At 35.1% G+C, this 21,868-nt stretch overlaps 1 protein-coding gene across 1 annotated transcript; it reads right to left on the bottom strand.

Moving 5' to 3' along the window:
- Window positions 1–2,767: 2,767 nt before the first annotated feature.
- LOC115921736 lies at window positions 2,768–10,407 on the bottom strand. The gene is made up of 5 exons (XM_030979781.1): window positions 10,299–10,407; window positions 8,620–8,740; window positions 6,621–6,761; window positions 5,968–6,144; window positions 2,768–4,168 (listed from the first exon to the last, which is right to left on the bottom strand). The coding sequence occupies exons 2-5, from the start codon at window positions 8,638–8,640 to the stop codon at window positions 2,861–2,863; spliced, it is 1,647 nt and encodes a 548-aa protein (XP_030835641.1). The 5' UTR covers window positions 8,641–8,740; window positions 10,299–10,407; the 3' UTR covers window positions 2,768–2,860.
- Window positions 10,408–21,868: the final 11,461 nt, after the last annotated feature.

Raw genomic sequence — 21,868 nt, 5'->3', positions numbered from 1 at the left:
ATTGAAGACACCTCTCCATATGACTTCTCTGCAATTTGGACTTGATTAGTGGCCGATTCATGTTGCCTTGAATCAGACATCTCTGGAACTGACTGCTCACCTCCTGACATAAGTGTAGGATAAAACAACCCTGAAGCTTCCTTGGAAGGTGGATGCCCAGTCATACCATATCCTCCAGAAGGGCTTGCCGGAAGATGCTGTGTATCAATCAACTCCATATCCGGAACCAGAGCATCAATATCCTGAGACGGTATAGGTGAAGGGTCATTACTATCTATGAAGAAGTGGCCATTCTGTACGTCTTGGAAAGACAACGTTGTGTCCTTATTTCTCTGTGTTTCCTGTGAAAAGTCTAAGGTGTCTATGGAAGTTGCAGCGGATTGCTGACTATTGCAATCAGGAATCACTGATTCAAGATCGTGTGATATCGGTCCATTGGACAGTTTATGGTCAGCTGTCTCTGGCTTTCTGACATGTTCTTTCTTCTGCCGATTCTTAGAAGTTTCAAGCAGCTCTGAACTGAAGTTATGAAGATTGCGGTTACCAGGATGAATAATAATATTCTGTGCATTGTTCCTCAACAAATTACCTTTATTAACAGGATCAGAATCTGCTTCCAGATGCTGGGATCTCTGGAAGACATCACTTGTATCAGTGGACCAATGACATTCACCACTCAAGTCCATGGAGTCATCAATAGTATCTTCACCTAGCTGCATATCTTTCTCCACAGATTTCTTTCCATCAATAATGGGATGAGCATCTGAGTCCAAACCAAGGAATGTCTGTGAGACATGAAATAAATTCTCTGAGCTATCTTCTTTGCAGTTCATATTCAAAGACACAACATCAGAATGCATAAGCTGCTGTTCATATTCTCTCACAGGTTTGTCGCTCTCATCACCTACATGAGGATCAGAAACTGCTTTCAGGCTTGGGGATTTCTGGGACACATCAGCTTCAGGTGTATTCTTGAACCCATCTTCTTCAGATCTTGAGCCGAGAGATGCATCATCAGTATCAATATCACTTGGATTTATACAGCAATAAGAATCTTTTCCCAAAGACTGGGCTTCATTTTCAACAACATGCTGTACATCAGAACATTTCTGTGAGGTTGGAGATAGCTGACAGACATCCATTTTATTCTTTGACCAATCTTCTTCACAGCTCAAGTTCAAAGCCATATTATCATCATTATCAAAAGTAATGTCAGGAGGTTTAACGTGATGCGTATCACCACTCACAAGATTGTCTCTATCTTCAACTTGAGCAGTATCTGGTTTTGGGCCTGGGGGTTTCTGGACAACATCAGTCGCAGAGTCGAAGCTAACACGGTCATTAACACAGTCCACATACGTACCGTCAGCATCAGAATCAGCAGGATGTATAATGTATGCTGCATCATCCCTCTCAGGTTTGTCTTCATGATCACCAACATCTGAAACTGATTTATGGCCTGGGGATTTCTGGTCAACTTCAGGCATATTCTGATAGCTAGCAATGTCATTGCTAGGGTCAATACAAGTTCCATCAGTATTAGAATCGACAGGATGCACTGTGTCATGTGAATCATCTTCATGAAGATAAGAAACTGATAACAGGCTTGGGGATTTCTGTAACACATCAGTAGTATTCTTGAGTCCATCAGTTGTCCTCTTTACACCAGTATGTTCATACTTAGAGCCCATACCATCATCCTGATGTGCATTATTACTCTCAGGGTTGTCTGTACCTTCACCTTGATCACATAGTGCTGCCATGCTTGGAGACCTCTGGAAGACATCCACTTTATTCTGAGACCCATCTTCTTCACAGCTTTGGTCCTGAGACCAATCATCAGGATCAAAGTCAATCTGAAAACATATCTCCATACTATCACAATTCGATTCTCCGGAGAATTCACCTGTCAAGTTCCTACGTTTCATTTTGTGTGTGGTTTCCTGTTCATTCTGGGTCAGATCCAGGGATGGGTGCTTCACGGTCTTGTGAACTTCCTCAAAGGCTGCACCATTGTTATTGTGTGAATGCTGAGGGGTATCTGGTGCTTTGTGAGCAGTATCTATCTCAAGGGAAGATTCTTCTGGTGTATTTGATTTCATATCTTGTTCATCAATATCTGGCACAATCTTAATTTCTTCTTTTTCCTGACATTGATCAGAACTGCTGCCAGTTTGAGTTGCCAAGACCAATTCTTCATGAGAATAAATAACATCGGGAATTGCAGGGGATTGGCAACTTCTTTCATCCCTATCCTGGCCCTGAATCTGTTCAGCTGCCTTCTCAGATGGGCAATGTTGAATCTCTTCTACATCTATTCTATTACTATTCATATTTGACTCTAAACTTGTACTAGTCATAGATAGTTCTTCCTTGTGATCTTTACTTGGTATATTGCATGTACACCTGATGCCCTTGCATTTCTTACATTCCTTGTTCTTTAATTCTGACTGTGAGTCTACCTTGCACCTTTTAATAATCTTGTCTGTCTCTAAACCTAAGAGTAGGAGGACAATTTGGGAGGAAACTATCCGTTACCTTTGATATATTTGCTTGAAATTTCTTCTTCCGAATGTTAAAGCATAGCAAAACACAGGATAACTATACTTTAACTGTTTTTACTGGTACATGTATTGTTTCTTTTGTTTTAATTATCATAAGATTCAAACTGATGTACTAAGAACATAGTGACTTTTTTTTTAATAAATTGTAAATGGTATATTCAACTAAGAATATGCATGCATTACTCTCAACCAAACTACCCATAAAGACCTAAATCTGCTACAGAAGTGGCCCAATAATGTGTTACATACGTGGACTAAGAGAAAACTATAGGAAAACTATAGAAAAATTAGGATACCTAAGCATGCAGAGACAAAGTTCCCTTCAACATACCTGTTCTTTTATTCAAACAATGTTTCATGTGCTGGTTTTGCCTCGGTGCCGGACTCTCCTGGGAGACCCTGGACTCATCACAGACTGCTGCTTCCCTGTGACCACCTTCGGCTGCTTGACCACTAGTGGCCTTCAACCTCACAAGATCATTCTCACTGGGGATGCTGTGATGTTGTGACGTTCTCATCGATGCTGCAGTTCTTCTCATATGACCTGCATCAAATTCTCTAGAAGTATGTATGGGAAGACTGTCAGGAGGATGTGATTCTGTATTGTAAGACAGATGATCATCAAACACATCTTTTTCCAGCACCACAGGTTCTGAAGAAATCACACTTGCTTGGTAATTACTCTGATAGACATTTACTGGTGCTTGTGGTCTGATGGTTGTCGGAGAACTAGTATCCTTCATATGACCTATAGATGAATGTAATACTGTGTCAGTAACTCCACCTTGCGAAATCTTCTGCTTCAGGGGAGGCTGGAATGGTTTCTTCCCCTTACCAAGCAAAGCAAGAATTCTAGAGGTGCTTCTTTTAGCTCCTGGAGCATTCCCAGTGTGGCCTTTGGTTTCTTCTGACAGCCTAGCCTCCACACTATCCGGGTTAGTGCCTGGCATGACTGAACTAGCTGAAAGATCTGTGTGCTTCCTGTAGCTGGTACAGTCCTGTTCAGAAGACGTTCTCCATAGATCCTGATTTGTGGAACTAGGATCGCTAGAGAAGGAAGATTTGTTCATGACAGGTGCATCTGTCCTGGAGAGATCACTTCCACCTTCTCGATCGTCCAACGTACCTCTCATGTCAAAGTCCTTTTCTGGTTGACTTCTGACTTCAAGTTCACATGGATCTACACCCATGACAGTCTTGCTCGTACTTTCAGGATGTGGTGAGAAACTATTGGCTGTATTATGACTTGGAAGAGTCCTATCATCAAGGTAGCCCTCATTCCATTCCTGTGATTCTGGTTGAAAGTCATCCTTAAGCTGTTGAGGATCATATCCTGTATTGTTTCTTGTTGGCTGTTGTAGTTCAGATGCTGCATGATGTGTAGTGCTTTGAGCTGCCTTGACTGTGCTCCTTCCATACAGGTTCAAGATATTTGGACCCTGAGGCGAAGATACCTCTGTCTTGGTACATGGAGTACTGAAGAGTGAAGACCTGGGGCTTTCGAACCCTGATGAAGTAGCCAATTGCTGGATTTCTTGTGTCTGTAGAGGATTCTCTTTCTCAGGACTCGGTCGCTTGTTGACTTGCCTTGGAGGTACAAATCCCTGCAAACAGTACAGATAAAATTGTTAATAGAAAGTCAACTAATACAGGTAATATAAATTACATACTTGTAATCAGAAGTTAAGACCAGGGGGTGTTTCACAAAACTTGTCATCAGTGACAAATGACAGTTGCTTCTGATTGGTTATCACCAGATTTGTCACTGATTTTTGTCATTTGTCATTGAGCGCCTGCTTAACCATGGACATAAGTGCTATTCAATCAACCAAGGTTATTATACAGGTTCAAACCGTTCAATACTCTAATAACATTTGAATGTGCGATTTCTAAATACCGTATTTGCCGGCGATAAGGCCGCAGCGCCGTATAGGCCGCACCCCCGATTTTGAAATTTAAAAAAAATTTAAAAAAATTTAAAAAAAAAAAAAAAAAAAAAAAAAAAAAAAAAAAAAAAAAATCGTTTTTTTTTTTGTTTTGTTGTGTTGTTGTTTTGCTGCCGAAAACCCACGCGTGGAAGGACCTTCATTTAACATCGAGGTGCAGTTAAAGGCGCTGATTTGTGCTTGTAAACTTGTCACAAATAATAGTAACAATGTCGTTTTTAGAAGAATGTGTAAGATCATTAATGTGAATTAAAAACAATAAAGTACCTATGGTACCAGTGGTGTACCTTGTGGTTGTGGTACACCATTTGTTATAGAAACAAATTTGAGGAACTATTATTATAAACTACATATTGAGATCTATTAGAAAGATTACTTTCAAACCAAGATGACAGTCAAATTTTAGTGTTGTTGTAGTTTACGAGAGGTGAGTCAACACACTGATTACTGAGCTGGGAGACATTGCTAGGCATAGTGCCATAAATCGAAACTAAAAACAAACAAAAAAAAAATTTTACTCTTTCGCCGCATAGGCCGCACCCCGACTTTTTTGATATTTTCTCTTCCAAAAATACTGCGGCCTATACGCCGGCAAATACGGTAGGCCATTTTCGTAATGTAACCAAGTTTATGTATGCCTTTATGAAGCACCTCGATACAAATTATTTCATTATTCTGTTACAAAAAAATGTATCTCACTAGACGGAATTCAAATTGCATATTTTGTTGCTAGATAGGAAAAAAATTATGGCTTGCCCTACCTAACAACACATAACATATGCTATTTGCATTCTGATTATTGAAATGCAATTATTTGTAACAGGATATTTAAATAATTTGTATTGAGGCACTTATGTATTTGAAAGTATTAGTTTGGGTACATAAATGAAAATGGCCTATTTGTTTTTAACCGACATATCCTGCTAAAACAAAGTAGCAGTATATAAAAATTTTGTCTCTGTTTTCACGAAGTGACGGTAGTGGAAAAAAAAATTGCATTCACTTTGCGTGACGATTTTCCTCAATACCGTCACTTCGTGAAAACAAGGACGATTTGAATGCAAAACAGTATTTGCTACGACTGGTATTTGTTCTAAGTGAGTTGGTTAATTTGGGATTGCCTCCTCCATCACAGTCTTTTCAAGGCAGGGATTCTGGAAGAGATACATATTTGTGCTTCAAACTACCATACTGATAGGATAAATATATAATGGCCACTTGTCTACGATTCCCACTTTAACAATTCAAATCAAGAGATTACCGGTAAGTGTACTTTTAACATTTCTGCTAAAGAACACATACATGTACATTAGATCAGCAAGTACAGAGGGGCCACAATTGTGCACAAAATAGTTGATACTTGTGATATTAATTTAACAAGCAAATTTTTTGCTACACAGGTTTTTTTTGTTGGCCTTCAATAGACTATTATAGACAAAACGTTGGCTATTACTTACCATTCTCTTTCTTTTCAGCGGCTGTCTTCTTAGAGCCTGGGTATGAGGTCTGTGATCAGGTTGGTTTACTGAGGCCTTTTCATTCTTAACAGCTTCCGGGTTTGGTTTATCAGACGATACACTCTCTTCAATGGTGATCAAATATTTCTCACTTTCTAGCACTTCTCCAATGGCAGCCTGCACGAGTGAGGGAAGCATATAAGTACACAAAAAGTCAAGAAAACAAACCAACTGACAAGCAATGCACAGTAAACTGCAACTGTTAGAAATAGGAGCTTCTTGATATTGAAGCTGTGTTCTAGAAGTTAAACAGGGAGAACATACTTTGCATGTTGCCCTATTACTCATTATTTGGCACAGAGTATTTCAGACTTTTCAAAATTTCCATGTCAAGAACATGAAATCTCCTTGATAATAGAAAATATGAATGATTTGAATCAACATTTTAAATACCTTTTACAAAGTATTTTCAAAGATGCTAATGGCTTTCCTTAAATAATTGTTAAGTCCAACTCAGAGATACATTGTAAGTCAACTTAGGATCTTTGTGAAACACCCCCTAGGTTAATGAAGAATGATAGAATTTTACAAAATTTATTACTCCTGGGTTACTAACCATGCGAAAAAACTTAATGAGAGCAATTACTGCTTACCTGGTTTGCTTTGATATGAACTTGATCCAACCTTTTGTTTCCTGCTCCAATAAGATCAGCTTTGGTTCCTTGGTCATTGATCTTGAGGACACCATCTTGCCAAACCTTGGCTTTCTTCCTCTTCTGATGTGTGTATAAAACCTAAATGTAAACAAAAAATGACAGGGATCAGTATTAAATCTAACATGATATCATTATCTCCCCCTTTTTTGTTGTTGGATTTTTAAGAAGAAGAAGAAAAATGCATGCATATCATGTGAGTGTATATATATGCATACATGCCAACATTTGAAAATCAGAAATCTGTACAAATTATGCTATTTTCAAAAAAAAGAGGAACAATCCTAACTCTCCTATTCAATACTACAGACAAATTTGTACAGGAAGAGGAACACCTGCATTAAAATGATAATTATCTTCTCCCAAAAAGAGGAATGTTCCTCTTTAATCTGAACAGTTGGCATGTATGTATATGTATACGTAAATTTGAATTCAAAACAAATATTTTATAGTATTCAGCAATAATTTTCATAAACTGACTTACTTTAATAAATAACTACAACAATTACATCAATGTCGTTTTACTAAGAATGAATCAATGTCGTATATTTTGTCTGCTGCATGGAGACGGGTAATTCCAGCCATATTTGGCTTAAAAGCTGGGGTCTTTAGAAAATAGTAATATCTTCCTTATAATCAGACATAAATAACCGTCTGGTATGGGGTCATTTTTTAATAAAACTGACATTTGTCAATATTCAAGGCGGTCAGAGGAGCCAGATGAAATCTCAGCGAAACAACTGTCGATATCAGAGACTGAAGCTTTCGGTTTACCTTATAATGTGCTCTTTGATTGGATAAATATCAACAATACTAAATAATTGACTACCGGTATTTATTTTGTAACCTTTTGTGATACATGTATGCAGTTATACCATTACAAATGTGCAGTGTCATCTTGATCATACAGATTCTCAATAGTCATTGATCTGAAATACATTTAAGACAAAATCAAGAAACGAAATAGGATTATTTGAATCCTGACTATAAACAAGGATTGACATTACTTGTTAACTAAGTGAATAGGTAAATACATAATTTGAGTGTATCAAAAATGCTTGTGCATTGCAAACTCTATTCTGCTAACATTATTAAAAACATCACCATTGTAGAATACAGGAATAGCCTTTTGATAAACGGGCTCGAGTTGTGACGTCAGAAGCGAGAGTTTCACTTTCACTACATTGTTTTGGCCGGATTTCAGGGGGCGTTTGAAGGGTGCCAGCCTATTTTACATTTTTGAGATGCGTTTCATTACTGGGAGTCGTCCCCATAAAATCAATGAAAATTAGCTTAAGCCCAAAGTTGTAAGTAAAATATGATGCATTTTATTTCAGTCTAATGATCTGTCTATGGCATTGTGTGAATGATTTTTGTGATATTGATGCAAAAAAAATGTAATATCAGATGAAATGCACATTTATATTCTTCAGTCTAGGCCTAGACCTATTACAAAATAACTGATCGACACAGATGGTATGCTTTCGACCTTTTATTCAAACTTTAAATTTGAAGAAAGAAAAAAGGCGAGACTGTGAATGTAATACTAGAGTAGACCTACATGTAGGGTAAAGGATTATTTCTCCAGACACTAAAGAAAAAGTAAAGCCGTCATGTTGGCAACTGGACTTTACACAAAAAATAATATGCATCAGATATTAGTAGTACTAGTAGCCATTAATATTATCAAACCATTATAAATATTTGTTCTTTTTAAGATATTGTCTAAAATAAGTCTGAAAATACTAATGAAACATTGTCCGGACATAGGACGTGTACATGTAGGTGTACTAAATACGTATCACATTGAGTTTGACTAGATCTACAGAGCTAACGTATTCTTTTAAAAATTCAATATTTTATCAATCTATCTAGTAATAGTCTAGTATCTTTGAAGTGTTAATGACCACAGACACAGTTTAACTTTGGGCTTACTTACAACAAACTCTCTTCCTGCCATGGTTAATATCTGAAATGTAGTCGTAGCAGGCCCATAATAATATCACCAGGAACGTGACGTCACTGACACTTGACTTGGCAGTGAAACTTTGAGTTTGATCCTGCCAAAACAACAAAAGAAGCAAAATGGAGAAGGAAAAAAAGAAAAGGTTATTAATATTAATGTATGGTGGTGTGACCAAAGTTTGCGCGTGACCTAAGTTAGCTATCTCAAAAAAAACCAAAAAAAATTTCAAAAATCTGAAATCAACAATGGAAAGAGAAACATAAAATTACCCAGATATGAAATTCTCTTTGGAATTGTGTACGAAATTGTGAAAATATTGACAAAAGATCAGCAAATTTTGCAACCTTTTGCGTCCGTTCCGAAAAATTATCAATTTACCGATAAGGGTCTGAAAATCTTCAATTTGAGAGCAGATTTCCTCAAACTTGTACATGTAAGTAAAAAGTGGTCCAAGTAATTGTATGATGTATTGCCTTGCAAATTATGTTATTACCTTATTTTTGATGCATCACATTTTTTGATAAATCAACTGTAGATCTAAACCCCCCTGCGTGAAGTTAGGTCTTGTTGTTTTTATGACTTTTTTAGATTCAGTGCGCACGCACGATCGGACATCAAATTTTTAGATCGCTATAAAATCTAGTCTATCTCCAAAATCCTTCGACGATAATTTTTTTTTGATTGAACCAATCTGTAGAAAAAACTTTGCCGTCCATTTGGTAATAATTGAAATAAATAAATTTGTGTAGATATGAGAAATCATAGATCAAATATCACATTTTGTAATGCGTTCTAAAATGTCCGCAAACTTTGGTCACCCCTTCATACTAAACTTGTCTTGATTGTTAAAGTTTTTAACTAACCCATGGCCTACAGTACATGAAACTTGTAACATTCTGTTGAAAAACTGATCATGAATGTCAATCGAGTTTCAGAGTCTCTGAGCTGAAAGAGTGAAAGTTTGAAAGTCGCGAGTTGGCTCAGTCGGTAAAACGTCCGTCTGTCGAACCAAAGATCCCGGGTTCGACTCCCACCCAGGCGGATGACTGAAGCCTGCGTTGTGTGTTAACGTGCACCTTCCCTTGTTCATAGACTCAGGTTATGTCAAGTGGAAAACACTCCGTCCCTCGGATAGGACGTTAAATGGAGGACCCATGTAGAGAAGAGTCGATCACTACCTTTGCACGTAAAGAACCCACTGCACTATTCGTATGACTCAAGAGTAGGGGGAAACCCCTGTGTAGTGGTCCACCTGCACACACCCCCAGTATAGTACGATAATACTCTGTAAAGAGGTCTGTACTCAAAAGGAAGAAGAGGAAGAAGAAGAAGAGAAGAAGAAGAAGAAGAAGAAGAAGAAGAAGAAGAAGAAGAAGAAGAAGAAGAAGAAGATGCGCCGCATTAGGACGAGCCTGCAGACGACAAGTTGACAGACGATGTATGGAGGAGTAGCCTCCGCCTCCGCCGCGCCGTTGCGGTAGGAGCAAGGAGCTAGCTTGTCAGCGGCAGTCTTCACCTCGACCAAAGGCCCGTGGGCGTGGACGGCCGAGCTGCTTGGTCTTGGAAACAGTAATTTTACGCTAGAATCGAATACTAAATAACTAAACAATTCAAATAAATGTACACAGACTCAAATCGTGCATTCTACATACCCTGAGATTTCTATTCATGAACGAAAATCCCGGCACATTGCTCGCGAAGAGTCGAACGCCGCAGCAGCCTACTCAGCGCGTAGAACTTTTGTGTTTGCCGCCATGTTGCATAAAGATGACGTCATGGATGATACCACTACCAAAATACACCAGTTGAGGTGCCCGCACATTTGATGTTGGTTGTGGGGCGGGGCTGGGCGGGGCGGGGCGGCAAATAGGACCAGGGGCTTCACCCCTATCTTGGTAAAAACAGTATCGCATGTGTACGTTTATGGCCTCCAGTGACAAATAAAAACACGGCTTTATAGATAAGTTGGAGTTGGAGGGGAGTGCTCTTAAGATTGCGATATTTTGTTCCCAGTATCTGACCCATGCAGGTCGAAAATCCAATAGAGACCATTAGAAAAAAATCTATTGGTCTCTAATGGTTTCTGTTGGAGTCTATTGGTTTCTGTTGGACTCATAGAATTGAATCCAATAGAGACCTTTCAAACCATCATAAACCAATAGAAACCAAGGCCCATAGAAACCAATAGGACCAATAGAAACCAAAAAGGCAATAAGACCAATAAGAACCAATATGACCGATAGGACCAATAGAAAACCAATAAAACCAATAGAAGCCAATGGGACCAATATATATATGACCAATAGAATTAAGAAACATAGAAACCAATAGGTCCAATAGAAACCAATAGAAACCAACAGCTAAATCTATCTCATGCATTCATGATTACTTTACACGTTTTCACAGAAAAATACATTTATCATAATTTGTTAAGTAACTTATGACCATGCACATCAATTTTGTGATTTTTATTTTATTTCGGCAATTAATGACCAATAGATTATTTGTCTGACCATGTTACAATTACATTCACGTTCTTGATTATAATGATTACTCACCAAGAAACAACATATATGTTTATTATATAGAATAGTACAAGCCTCTAGTTAAGAAAAGGATAATCTTAAATTCACTTCAAGTGATCTTTGTGATGGAGTTAATGCAATTGAGACTTGAATGTACCTTCTTGGTGGACAGTTGCTAAAATCGATTTATTTTTTTTATTTATTTATTTTTTTTATTTATCATTATTGATTTACCAATAGAAGCCAATGGACTATTGAACCACTAGGGAATTCAGAATATGAGACCATTAGAAACCCATAGAAAGATCTCCTTCAGGACCGACAGGAACCCATAGAAAAAATCTAATGGACCAACAGAAAACCCATATAGTATACAAATATACACTGCCTTGAGAGGTTCTGGTTAAAACTATGCGCAAGAGGTGACTCCAATAGTACTATTTGCTGAGGGGCGCAGCCCCGAAGCAAATGGTACTTTTGGAGTCACCGAGGCCCATAGTTTAAACAGTACCTCGAATAGAAGGCATGGTATTTTGTTTTATATCCTGCATCAAAAAAAATTTATCTAAAAAGATTTGAAATATTTTGTTTTCATTAAATTAAGATTTGAAAAAAAATAATTGATTCAATTCAAAAAAAAAAAAAATCACATTTTGTTTTCAACTCCCAAATAGAAAACCAAAATAAAACTCTCATATAGTACTTTCTAAAAATAGGTCAAATATTTCTGGTCATGTGACAAGCTCTCAACCAATCAAAAGCCAACAAAGTTTTGATGCAGGATATAAAAGAAAAATATCTAATGGACCAACAGAAACCCATAGAAGACGTTTGTGGATGTTGGTCCAATAGAAGCTTTATGTTGGTCCATCAGCATTTATTTCTGTGGGTTTGTGTTGGTCCAACGGATATTTTGTTTTGGTTTCTGTGGGTCCAATATTTCACTTTCCCTATTGAAACCAATAGACACCAATACACCAGTTTACAGTTGTATCAGTGCGCATGCGCAGACAGTTGACCTCGGGTCATTGGCCCCAAAATTGGGGCCAATAACCTCTGACCTCTGGTATTTATGCGTAAATTAAAATTGCGCCCATGCAAATGATGATGTGCGCGCACAACGCAGCGCGCAGGCAGTGATGTCATCATTATTTGCATGGGCGCAATCTTAATTTACGCATAAATACATGACTCCTAGGTCATTAGCTTTGTTTAAAATGGCGCACACAACTGTAAACTGGTGTATAGCTCTAATGGTCCAATAGGCTATCGGATCCTATTGGAATTTCGACCTGGGGAGGTATCTGCGTAGGCTACTCCCGCCCCCAGGGGCGGATCTAGATTTTTACCAAGTGGGGGGGGGGGGGGAGGGGGTGGACCAAAAAAAAAATCAAAAAATCGCGCCGTTTTACTCTTTTTTCTTCACGTCCGGGGGGGGGGGTAAACCGCAGAACCCCCCCCCCTAGATCCGCCCCTGCCCCCCCCCCCCATCAGTGGTTTTTAGGGTACCCGTATGAATGTTCCCTATATACCTTTGAAAGCACCCCCACCCCCCCCCCCCTCCGAACATGCAGCCCATTCAGTTTACAAAATAAGACAAATCAAGATGAAAATCAAAAAGTACCAATTATCAATCATAACTTTCAAATAACAAAATATATGGTACATCAATCATGTAACTAAATACTTCCTCGAACAAAGAACATACAAATCAAGATGAAAATCAAAAGTACTAATTATCAATCATAACTTTCAAATAAAAAAATATATAATACATCAATCATTAAACTGAATACTTCCTCGAACAAAAAAACATACAAATCAAGATGAAAATCAAAAAGTACCAACTATCAATCATAACTTTCAAATAAAAAAATATATAATACATCAATCATTAAACTGAATACTTCCTCGAACAAAGAACATACAAATCAAGATGAAAATCAAAAAGTACCAACTATCAATCATAACTTTTAAATAAAACTGAATACTTCATCGAATATTACATTAATCACATGTTAAAACTTAAAAGTTCAATCTTATGTCATCAAAGGGATAAAATATAATAAACTATAATACATCAATCATTAAACTCAATACCTCATCGAATATTACATTAATCACAATGTTAAACACTTAAAAGTTCAATCTTATGTCATCAAAGGGATAAAATATAATAAACTATAATACATCAATCATTAAACTGAATACCTCATCGAATATTACATTAATCACAATGTTAAACACTTAAAAGTTCAATCTTATGTCATCAGAGGGATAAAATATAATAAACTATAATACATCAATCATTAAACTGAATACCTCATCGAATATTACATTAATCACAATGTTAAACACTTAAAAGTTCAATCTTATGTCATCAGAGGGATAAAATATAATAAACTATAATACATCAATCATTAAACTGAATGCCTCATCGAATATTACATTAATCACAATGTTAAACACTTAAAAGTTCAATCTTATGTCATCAAAGGGATAAAATATAATAAACTATAATACATCAATCATTAAACTGAATACCTCATCGAATATTACATTAATCACAATGTTATACACTTAAAAGTTCAATCTTATGTCATCAGAGGAATAAAATATAATAAACTATAATACATCAATCATTAAACTCAATACCTCATCGAATATTACATTAATCACAATGTTAAACACTTAAAAGTTCAATCTTATGTCATCAGAGGGATAAAATATAATAAACTATAATACATCAATCATTAAACTGAATACCTCATCGAATATTACATTAATCACAATGTTAAACACTTAAAAGTTCAATCTTATGTCATCAGAGGGATAAAATATAATAAACTATAATACATCAATCATTAAACTGAATACCTCATCGAATATTACATTAATCACAATGTTAAACACTTAAAAGTTCAATCTTATGTCATCAGAGGGATAAAATATAATAAACTATAATACATCAATCATTAAACTCAATACCTCATCGAATATTACATTAATCACAATGTTAAACAATTAAAAGTTCAATCTTATGTCATCAGAGGGATAAAATATAATAAACTATAATACATCAATCATTAAACTGAATACCTCATCGAATATTACATTAATCACAATGTTAAACACTTAAAAGTTCAATCTTATGTCATCAGAGGGATAAAATATAATAAACTATAATACATCAATCATTAAACTGAATACCTCATCGAATATTACATTAATCACAATGTTAAACACTTAAAAGTTCAATCTTATGTCATCAGAGGGATAAAATATAATAAACTATAATACATCAATCATTAAACTGAATACCTCATCGAATATTACATTAATCACAATGTTAAACACTTAAAAGTTCAATCTTATGTCATCAGAGGGATAAAATATAATAAACTATAATACATCAATCATTAAACTGAATACCTCATCGAATATTACATTAATCACAATGTTAAACAATTAAAAGTTCAATCTTATGTCATCAGAGGGATAAAATATAATAAACTATAATACATCAATCATTAAACTGAATACCTCATCGAATATTACATTAATCACAATGTTAAACACTTAAAAGTTCAATCTTATGTCATCAGAGGGATAAAATATAATAAACTATAATACATCAATCATTAAACTGAATACCTCATCGAATATTACATTAATCACAATGTTAAACACTTAAAAGTTCAATCTTATGTCATCAAAGGGATAAAATATAATAAACTATAATACATCAATCATTAAACTGAATACCTCATCGAATATTACATTAATCACAATGTTAAACACTTAAAAGTTCAATCTTATGTCATCAGAGGGATAAAATATAATAAACTATAATACATCAATCATTAAACTGAATACCTCATCGAATATTACATTAATCACAATGTTAAACACTTAAAAGTTCAATCTTATGTCATCAGAGGGATAAAATATAATAAACTATAAAACATCAATCATTAAACTGAATACCTCATCGAATATTACATTAATCACAATGTTAAACACTTAAAAGTTCAATCTTATGTCATCAGAGGGATAAAATATAATAAACTATAATACATCAATCATTAAACTGAATACCTCATCGAATATTACATTAATCACAATGTTAAACACTTAAAAGTTCAATCTTATGTCATCAGAGGGATAAAATATAATAAACTATAATACATCAATCATTAAACTGAATACCTCATCGGATATTACATTAATCACAATGTTAAACACTTAAAAGTTCAATCTTATGTCATCAAAGGGATAAAATATAATAAACTATAATACATCAATCATTAAACTGAATACCTCATCGAATATTACATTAATCACAATGTTAAACACTTAAAAGTTCAATCTTATGTCATCAGAGGGATAAAATATAATAAACTATAATACATCAATCATTAAACTGAATACCTCATCGAATATTACATTAATCACAATGTTAAACACTTAAAAGTTCAATCTTATGTCATCAGAGGGATAAAATATAATAAACTATAATACATCAATCATTAAACTGAATACCTCATCGAATATTACATTAATCACAATGTTAAACACTTAAAAGTTCAATCTTATGTCATCAGAGGGATAAAATATAATAAACTATAATACATCAATCATTAAACTGAATACCTCATCGAATATTACATTAATCACAATGTTAAACACTTAAAAGTTCAATCTTATGTCATCAGAGGGATAAAATATAATAAACTATAATACATCAATCATTAAACTCAATACCTCATCGAATATTACATTAATCACAATGTTAAACACTTAAAAGTTCAATCTTATGTCATCAGAGGGATAAAATATAATAAACTATAATACATCAATCATTAAACTGAATACCTCATCGAATATAACATTAATCACAATGTTAAACACTTAAAAGTTCAATCTTATGTCATCAGAGGGATAAAATATAATAAACTATAATACATCAATCATTAAACTGAATACCTCATCGAATATTACATTAATCACAATGTTAAACACTTAAAAGTTCAATCTTATGTCATCAGAGGGATAAAATATAATAAACTATAATACATCAATCATTAAACTGAATACCTCATCGAATATTACATTAATCACAATGTTAAACAATTAAAAGTTCAATCTTATGTCATCAGAGGGATAAAATATAATAAACTATAATACATCAATCATTAAACTGAATACCTCATCGAATATTACATTAATCACAATGTTAAACACTTAAAAGTTCAATCTTATGTCATCAGAGGGATAAAATATAATAAACTATAATACATCAATCATTAAACTGAATACCTCATCGAATATTACATTAATCACAATGTTAAACACTTAAAAGTTCAATCTTATGTCATCAAAGGGATAAAATATAATAAACTATAATACATCAATCATTAAACTGAATACCTCATCGAATATTACATTAATCACAATGTTAAACACTTAAAAGTTCAATCTTATGTCATCAGAGGGATAAAATATAATAAACTATAATACATCAATCATTAAACTGAATACCTCATCGAATATTACATTAATCACAATGTTAAACACTTAAAAGTTCAATCTTATGTCATCAGAGGGATAAAATATAATAAACTATAATACATCAATCATTAAACTGAATACCTCATCGAATATTACATTAATCACAATGTTAAACACTTAAAAGTTCAATCTTATGTCATCAGAGGGATAAAATATAATAAACTATAATACATCAATCATTAAACTGAATACCTCATCGAATATTACATTAATCACAATGTTAAACACTTAAAAGTTCAATCTTATGTCATCAGAGGGATAAAATATAATAAACTATAATACATCAATCATTAAACTGAATACCTCATCGAATATTACATTAATCACAATGTTAAACACTTAAAAGTTCAATCTTATGTCATCAGAGGGATAAAATATAATAAACTATAATACATCAATCATTAAACTGAATACCTCATCGAATATTACATTAATCACAATGTTAAACACTTAAAAGTTCAATCTTATGTCATCAGAGGGATAAAATATAATAAACTATAAAACATCAATCATTAAACTGAATACCTCATCGAATATTACATTAATCACAATGTTAAACACTTAAAAGTTCAATCTTATGTCATCAGAGGGATAAAATATAATAAACTATAATACATCAATCATTAAACTGAATACCTCATCGAATATTACATTAATCACAATGTTAAACACTTAAAAGTTCAATCTTATGTCATCAGAGGGATAAAATATAATAAACTATAATACATCAATCATTAAACTGAATACCTCATCGAATATTACATTAATCACAATGTTAAACACTTAAAAGTTCAATCTTATGTCATCAGAGGGATAAAATATAATAAACTATAATACATCAATCATTAAACTCAATACCTCATCGAATATTACATTAATCACAATGTTAAACACTTAAAAGTTCAATCTTATGTCATCAGAGGGATAAAATATAATAAACTATAATACATCAATCATTAAACTGAATACCTCATCGAATATTACATTAATCACAATGTTAAACACTTAAAAGTTCAATCTTATGTCATCAGAGGGATAAAATATAATAAACTATAATACATCAATCATTAAACTCAATACCTCATCGAATATTACATTAATCACAATGTTAAACACTTAAAAGTTCAATCTTATGTCATCAGAGGGATAAAATATAATAAACTATAATACATCAATCATTAAACTGAATACCTCATCGAATATAACATTAATCACAATGTTAAACACTTAAAAGTTCAATCTTATGTCATCAGAGGGATAAAATATAATAAACTATAATACATCAATCATTAAACTGAATACCTCATCGAATATTACATTAATCACAATGTTAAACACTTAAAGGGGAAGTCCACCCTGAAATTAAGTTAGTTTTAATAGGAGTAGAAAAATGAGAGAAACAAGTCAGTGAAAGTTTGAGCAAATTCCGATTAAAAATAAGGAAGTTAGGATTTTTTAAGTTGTGATCAATCAAACACAAATTGGCAACTCTATGACGTATCATGCGAGCTCAACTTTCATTTGCTCAGTACTAAAAAAATCTAAAATTTTCATTTTCCCTCAAGAAAAATTTCAACCATACATGCACCCTAAATATAATAATTGCAAATATGTTTCTATACTCCCCCTGCAAGGAACAAATATATATTCCATCATCAATAACGAAGAAAACATGATTTTATGGAATATTATGTACAAAGCAAATGAAGGAGAGCTCGTATAATAAGTCACAGAGTTGCCAATTTGTATTTGATTGATCACAACTTCAATAATTCATAACTTTCTTATTTTCATTCAGAATTTGCTCAAACTTTCACTCACCTGATTTTCTTATTATTCTGCCTCTATCGAAACAAACTTATTTTTGGGGTGGACTTTCCCTTTAAAAGTTCAATCTTATGTCATCAGAGGGATAAAATATAATAAACTATAATACATCAATCATTAAACTGAATACCTCATCGAATATTACATTAATCACAATGTTAAACAATTAAAAGTTCAATCTTATGTCATCAGAGGGATAAAATATAATAAACTATAATACATCAATCATTAAACTGAATACCTCATCGAATATTACATTAATCACAATGTTAAACACTTAAAAGTTCAATCTTATGTCATCAGAGGGATAAAATATAATAAACTATAATACATCAATCATTAAACTGAATACCTCATCGAATATTACATTAATCACAATGTTAAACACTTAAAAGTTCAATCTTATGTCATCAAAGGGATAAAATATAATAAACTATAATACATCAATCATTAAACTGAATACCTCATCGAATATTACATTAATCACAATGTTAAACACTTAAAAGTTCAATCTTATGTCATCAGAGGGATAAAATATAATAAACTATAATACATCAATCATTAAACTGAATACCTCATCGAATATTACATTAATCACAATGTTAAACACTTAAAAGTTCAATCTTATGTCATCAGAGGGATAAAATATAATAAACTATAATACATCAATCATTAAACTGAATACCTCATCGAATATTACATTAATCACAATGTTAAACACTTAAAAGTTCAATCTTATGTCATCAGAGGGATAAAATATAATAAACTATAATACATCAATCATTAAACTGAATACCTCATCGAATATTACATTAATCACAATGTTAAACACTTAAAAGTTCAATCTTATGTCATCAGAGGGATAAAATATAATAAACTATAATACATCAATCATTAAACTGAATACCTCATCGAATATTACATTAATCACAATGTTAAACACTTAAAAGTTCAATCTTATGTCATCAGAAGAAAGGGATAAAATGGTGTAAAAGAGAGGAGAAGGAAGCAGGCGCGGATCCAGGGGGGGGGGGGCCGAGCGGGCCTTGGCCCCCCCCCCCCGCAAATAAAAAAAAAAAAAAAAAAAAAAAAAAAGAGAGAGAAGAAAGGAAAAGAAGGGAAAGGGAAAGAAAGAAGAGGAAGAAGAAAAGAAAAGGGGGAAAAGGGAGATCGGGGGGGGGGCGAAAGGGCCTTGCCTCTCAGGCTGTTGACCCCCCCCCCCCCCTCCCCCCAATCAAAAAAATAAGAGAGAAGGAAGGAAAGGGAAAGAAAAAAGGAAAAGAGGAGATACTGGCGTACCGATGGGGGGGGGGGGGCTTGGGGGAAATCAAATTCAAACGTGGTTTATTTCTAATTCCACAACGGTGGATTACAAATAATGCTGATATGACATAATTTCCGAGATTTTTCCTCACTTTTTAGTAAATTAAACGTTTGTATGTGTTTGTTGGAAAATGACAAATTCCTAAATTTACAGCCAGGCAAGAAATATGATTCTTGATATTCCTACATGTCAGTGCCCGAGGTACGGCGGGGATCGGGAGCACCGAGCCCCCCCCCCCCCCACCCCCACTTTTTTGAAAAAGTATATTAAAGAGAAATAATATAGAATGAGAGCAAGAATGAAAGAATAGTTAACTGCCAGTGTTAAAAAATAATGAGGCATCAAAATATGCCCATCTGACCGTGATTAATGCCTAAAACCCCTAAGCCTCCGGGGGCTCTGCCCCCTGGATTCCACCTAGGGCCCTACGGCGGGCCCTTAGATGATCATCTGACGGTAATTTAATGCCTCAAATCCCTGATTTTTGGCGGCTCCGCCCCCTGGACCCCACGCCAAATAGTGACCTGCCAGTGTCACAAAATAATAAGGTATACAAAAAAAATGCTCATCTGACCTTAATTAAACGCCTAAAACCCCTGAGCTTCCAGTGCCGGCTCCGCCGCCTCGACCCCACCAGGGGCCCTAAGGAGGGCCCCTGAATGCTTATCTGACCGCTTGCGGGGTTAGACAAAGTATCAAAATGTGTTTATCTAACCGCAGACGCGTAGCCAGGGGGGGGGGGAGGGGGGGGGGGCGGTCCCCCCAAATCGGAAGAGGACGTAGGAAGAAAAAGGAGCAGACAAAGTACATCTTTGAAATTCAGACAAGGATTAACAGTATAGAGAACGGTACAACGCATCGGCTTCTTTTTCTAATAATTTAATGAAACGTCACAGCGTCGCGCAGGAGGGGAGGGGAGGGGGGGGGGGGGGACTGAATTCAGACAAGGATTAAAAATCGAGAACGGTACAACGAATCATCTTCTTTCTCTCATAATCTTATGAAACGCCAAAGCTTCCGCGCTTCGCGCGGGAGGGGGGAACCTGAATTCAGACGAGGATTCAGAGGCGAGAACGGTAATACAAATCTTAAATGGCTTAATGAAACGTAAAAGCTTCCGTGCTTCGCGCGGGATGGAGGGGGAACTAAATTCCGATGAGGATTATTTTCGAGAACGGTACAACGAATCGTCTTCTTTCTGTAATGATTTAATGAAAATTAAAAGCTTCCGCGCTTCGCGCGAGAGGGGGGAAGCTGAATCTAGACGAGGATTAAGAGTCGAGAACTGAACAATGAATCGTCTTCTTTCTTTAATAGTTTAATGAAGCGTCAAAGCTTCCGCGCTTCGCGCAAGAGGGGGAGGGGGGAGACTGAATTAAGACAAGGATTAAGAGTCGAGAACGGTACAACGAATCGTCTTCTTTCTCTAATGATTTAATGAATCGTAAAAGCTTCCACGCTTCGCGCAGAAGGGGGAAAACTGAATTCAGACGAGGATTAAGAGTCGAGAACTGTACAACGAATCGTCTTGTTTTTCTAATGATTTAATGAAACTGAAAAGCTTCCGCGCTTCGCGCGGGAGGAGGGGGGGGGGGGGAAGGGAGAATCTAAATTCAGATGAGGATTATTTTCGAAAACGGTACAACGAATCGTCTTCTTTCTCTAATGATTTAAGGAAATTTAAAAGCTTCCGCGCTTCGCGCGGGAGGGGGGGGGGGGGGGGGGGGAGGGGAAACCCAAATTCAGACGAGGATTAAGAGGCGAGAACGGTAATACGAATCTTTAATGGCTTAATGAAACGTAAAAGCTTCCGCGCTTCGCGCGGGATGGAGGGGGAACTAAATTCCGATGAGAATTATTTTCGAGAACGGTACAACGAATCGTCTTCTTTCTCTAATGATTTAAGGAAATTTAAAAGCTTCCGCGCTTCGCGCGGGAAGGGGGGGGGGGAACCTAAATTTAGACGAGGATTAAG

The sequence above is a fragment of the Strongylocentrotus purpuratus genome, unplaced genomic scaffold (genome assembly GCF_000002235.5).
Source record: "Strongylocentrotus purpuratus isolate Spur 01 unplaced genomic scaffold, Spur_5.0 spur5_scaffold_10, whole genome shotgun sequence".
Taxonomy (NCBI): domain Eukaryota; kingdom Metazoa; phylum Echinodermata; class Echinoidea; order Camarodonta; family Strongylocentrotidae; genus Strongylocentrotus; species Strongylocentrotus purpuratus.
This window is presented reverse-complemented; position numbering and strand designations above follow the sequence as displayed.

Coding starts and splice junctions, on each gene's coding strand:
- LOC115921736 (XM_030979781.1), bottom strand. CDS start 8,640: ATGGCAGGAAGAGAGTTTGTT. Junction 6,762..8,619: donor TGGCAGGAAGAGAGTTTGTT/GTAAGTAAGCCC, acceptor GTTTACATTTAG/GTTTTATACACACATCAGAA. Junction 6,145..6,620: donor TTCATATCAAAGCAAACCAG/GTAAGCAGTAAT, acceptor TCACTCGTGCAG/GCTGCCATTGGAGAAGTGCT.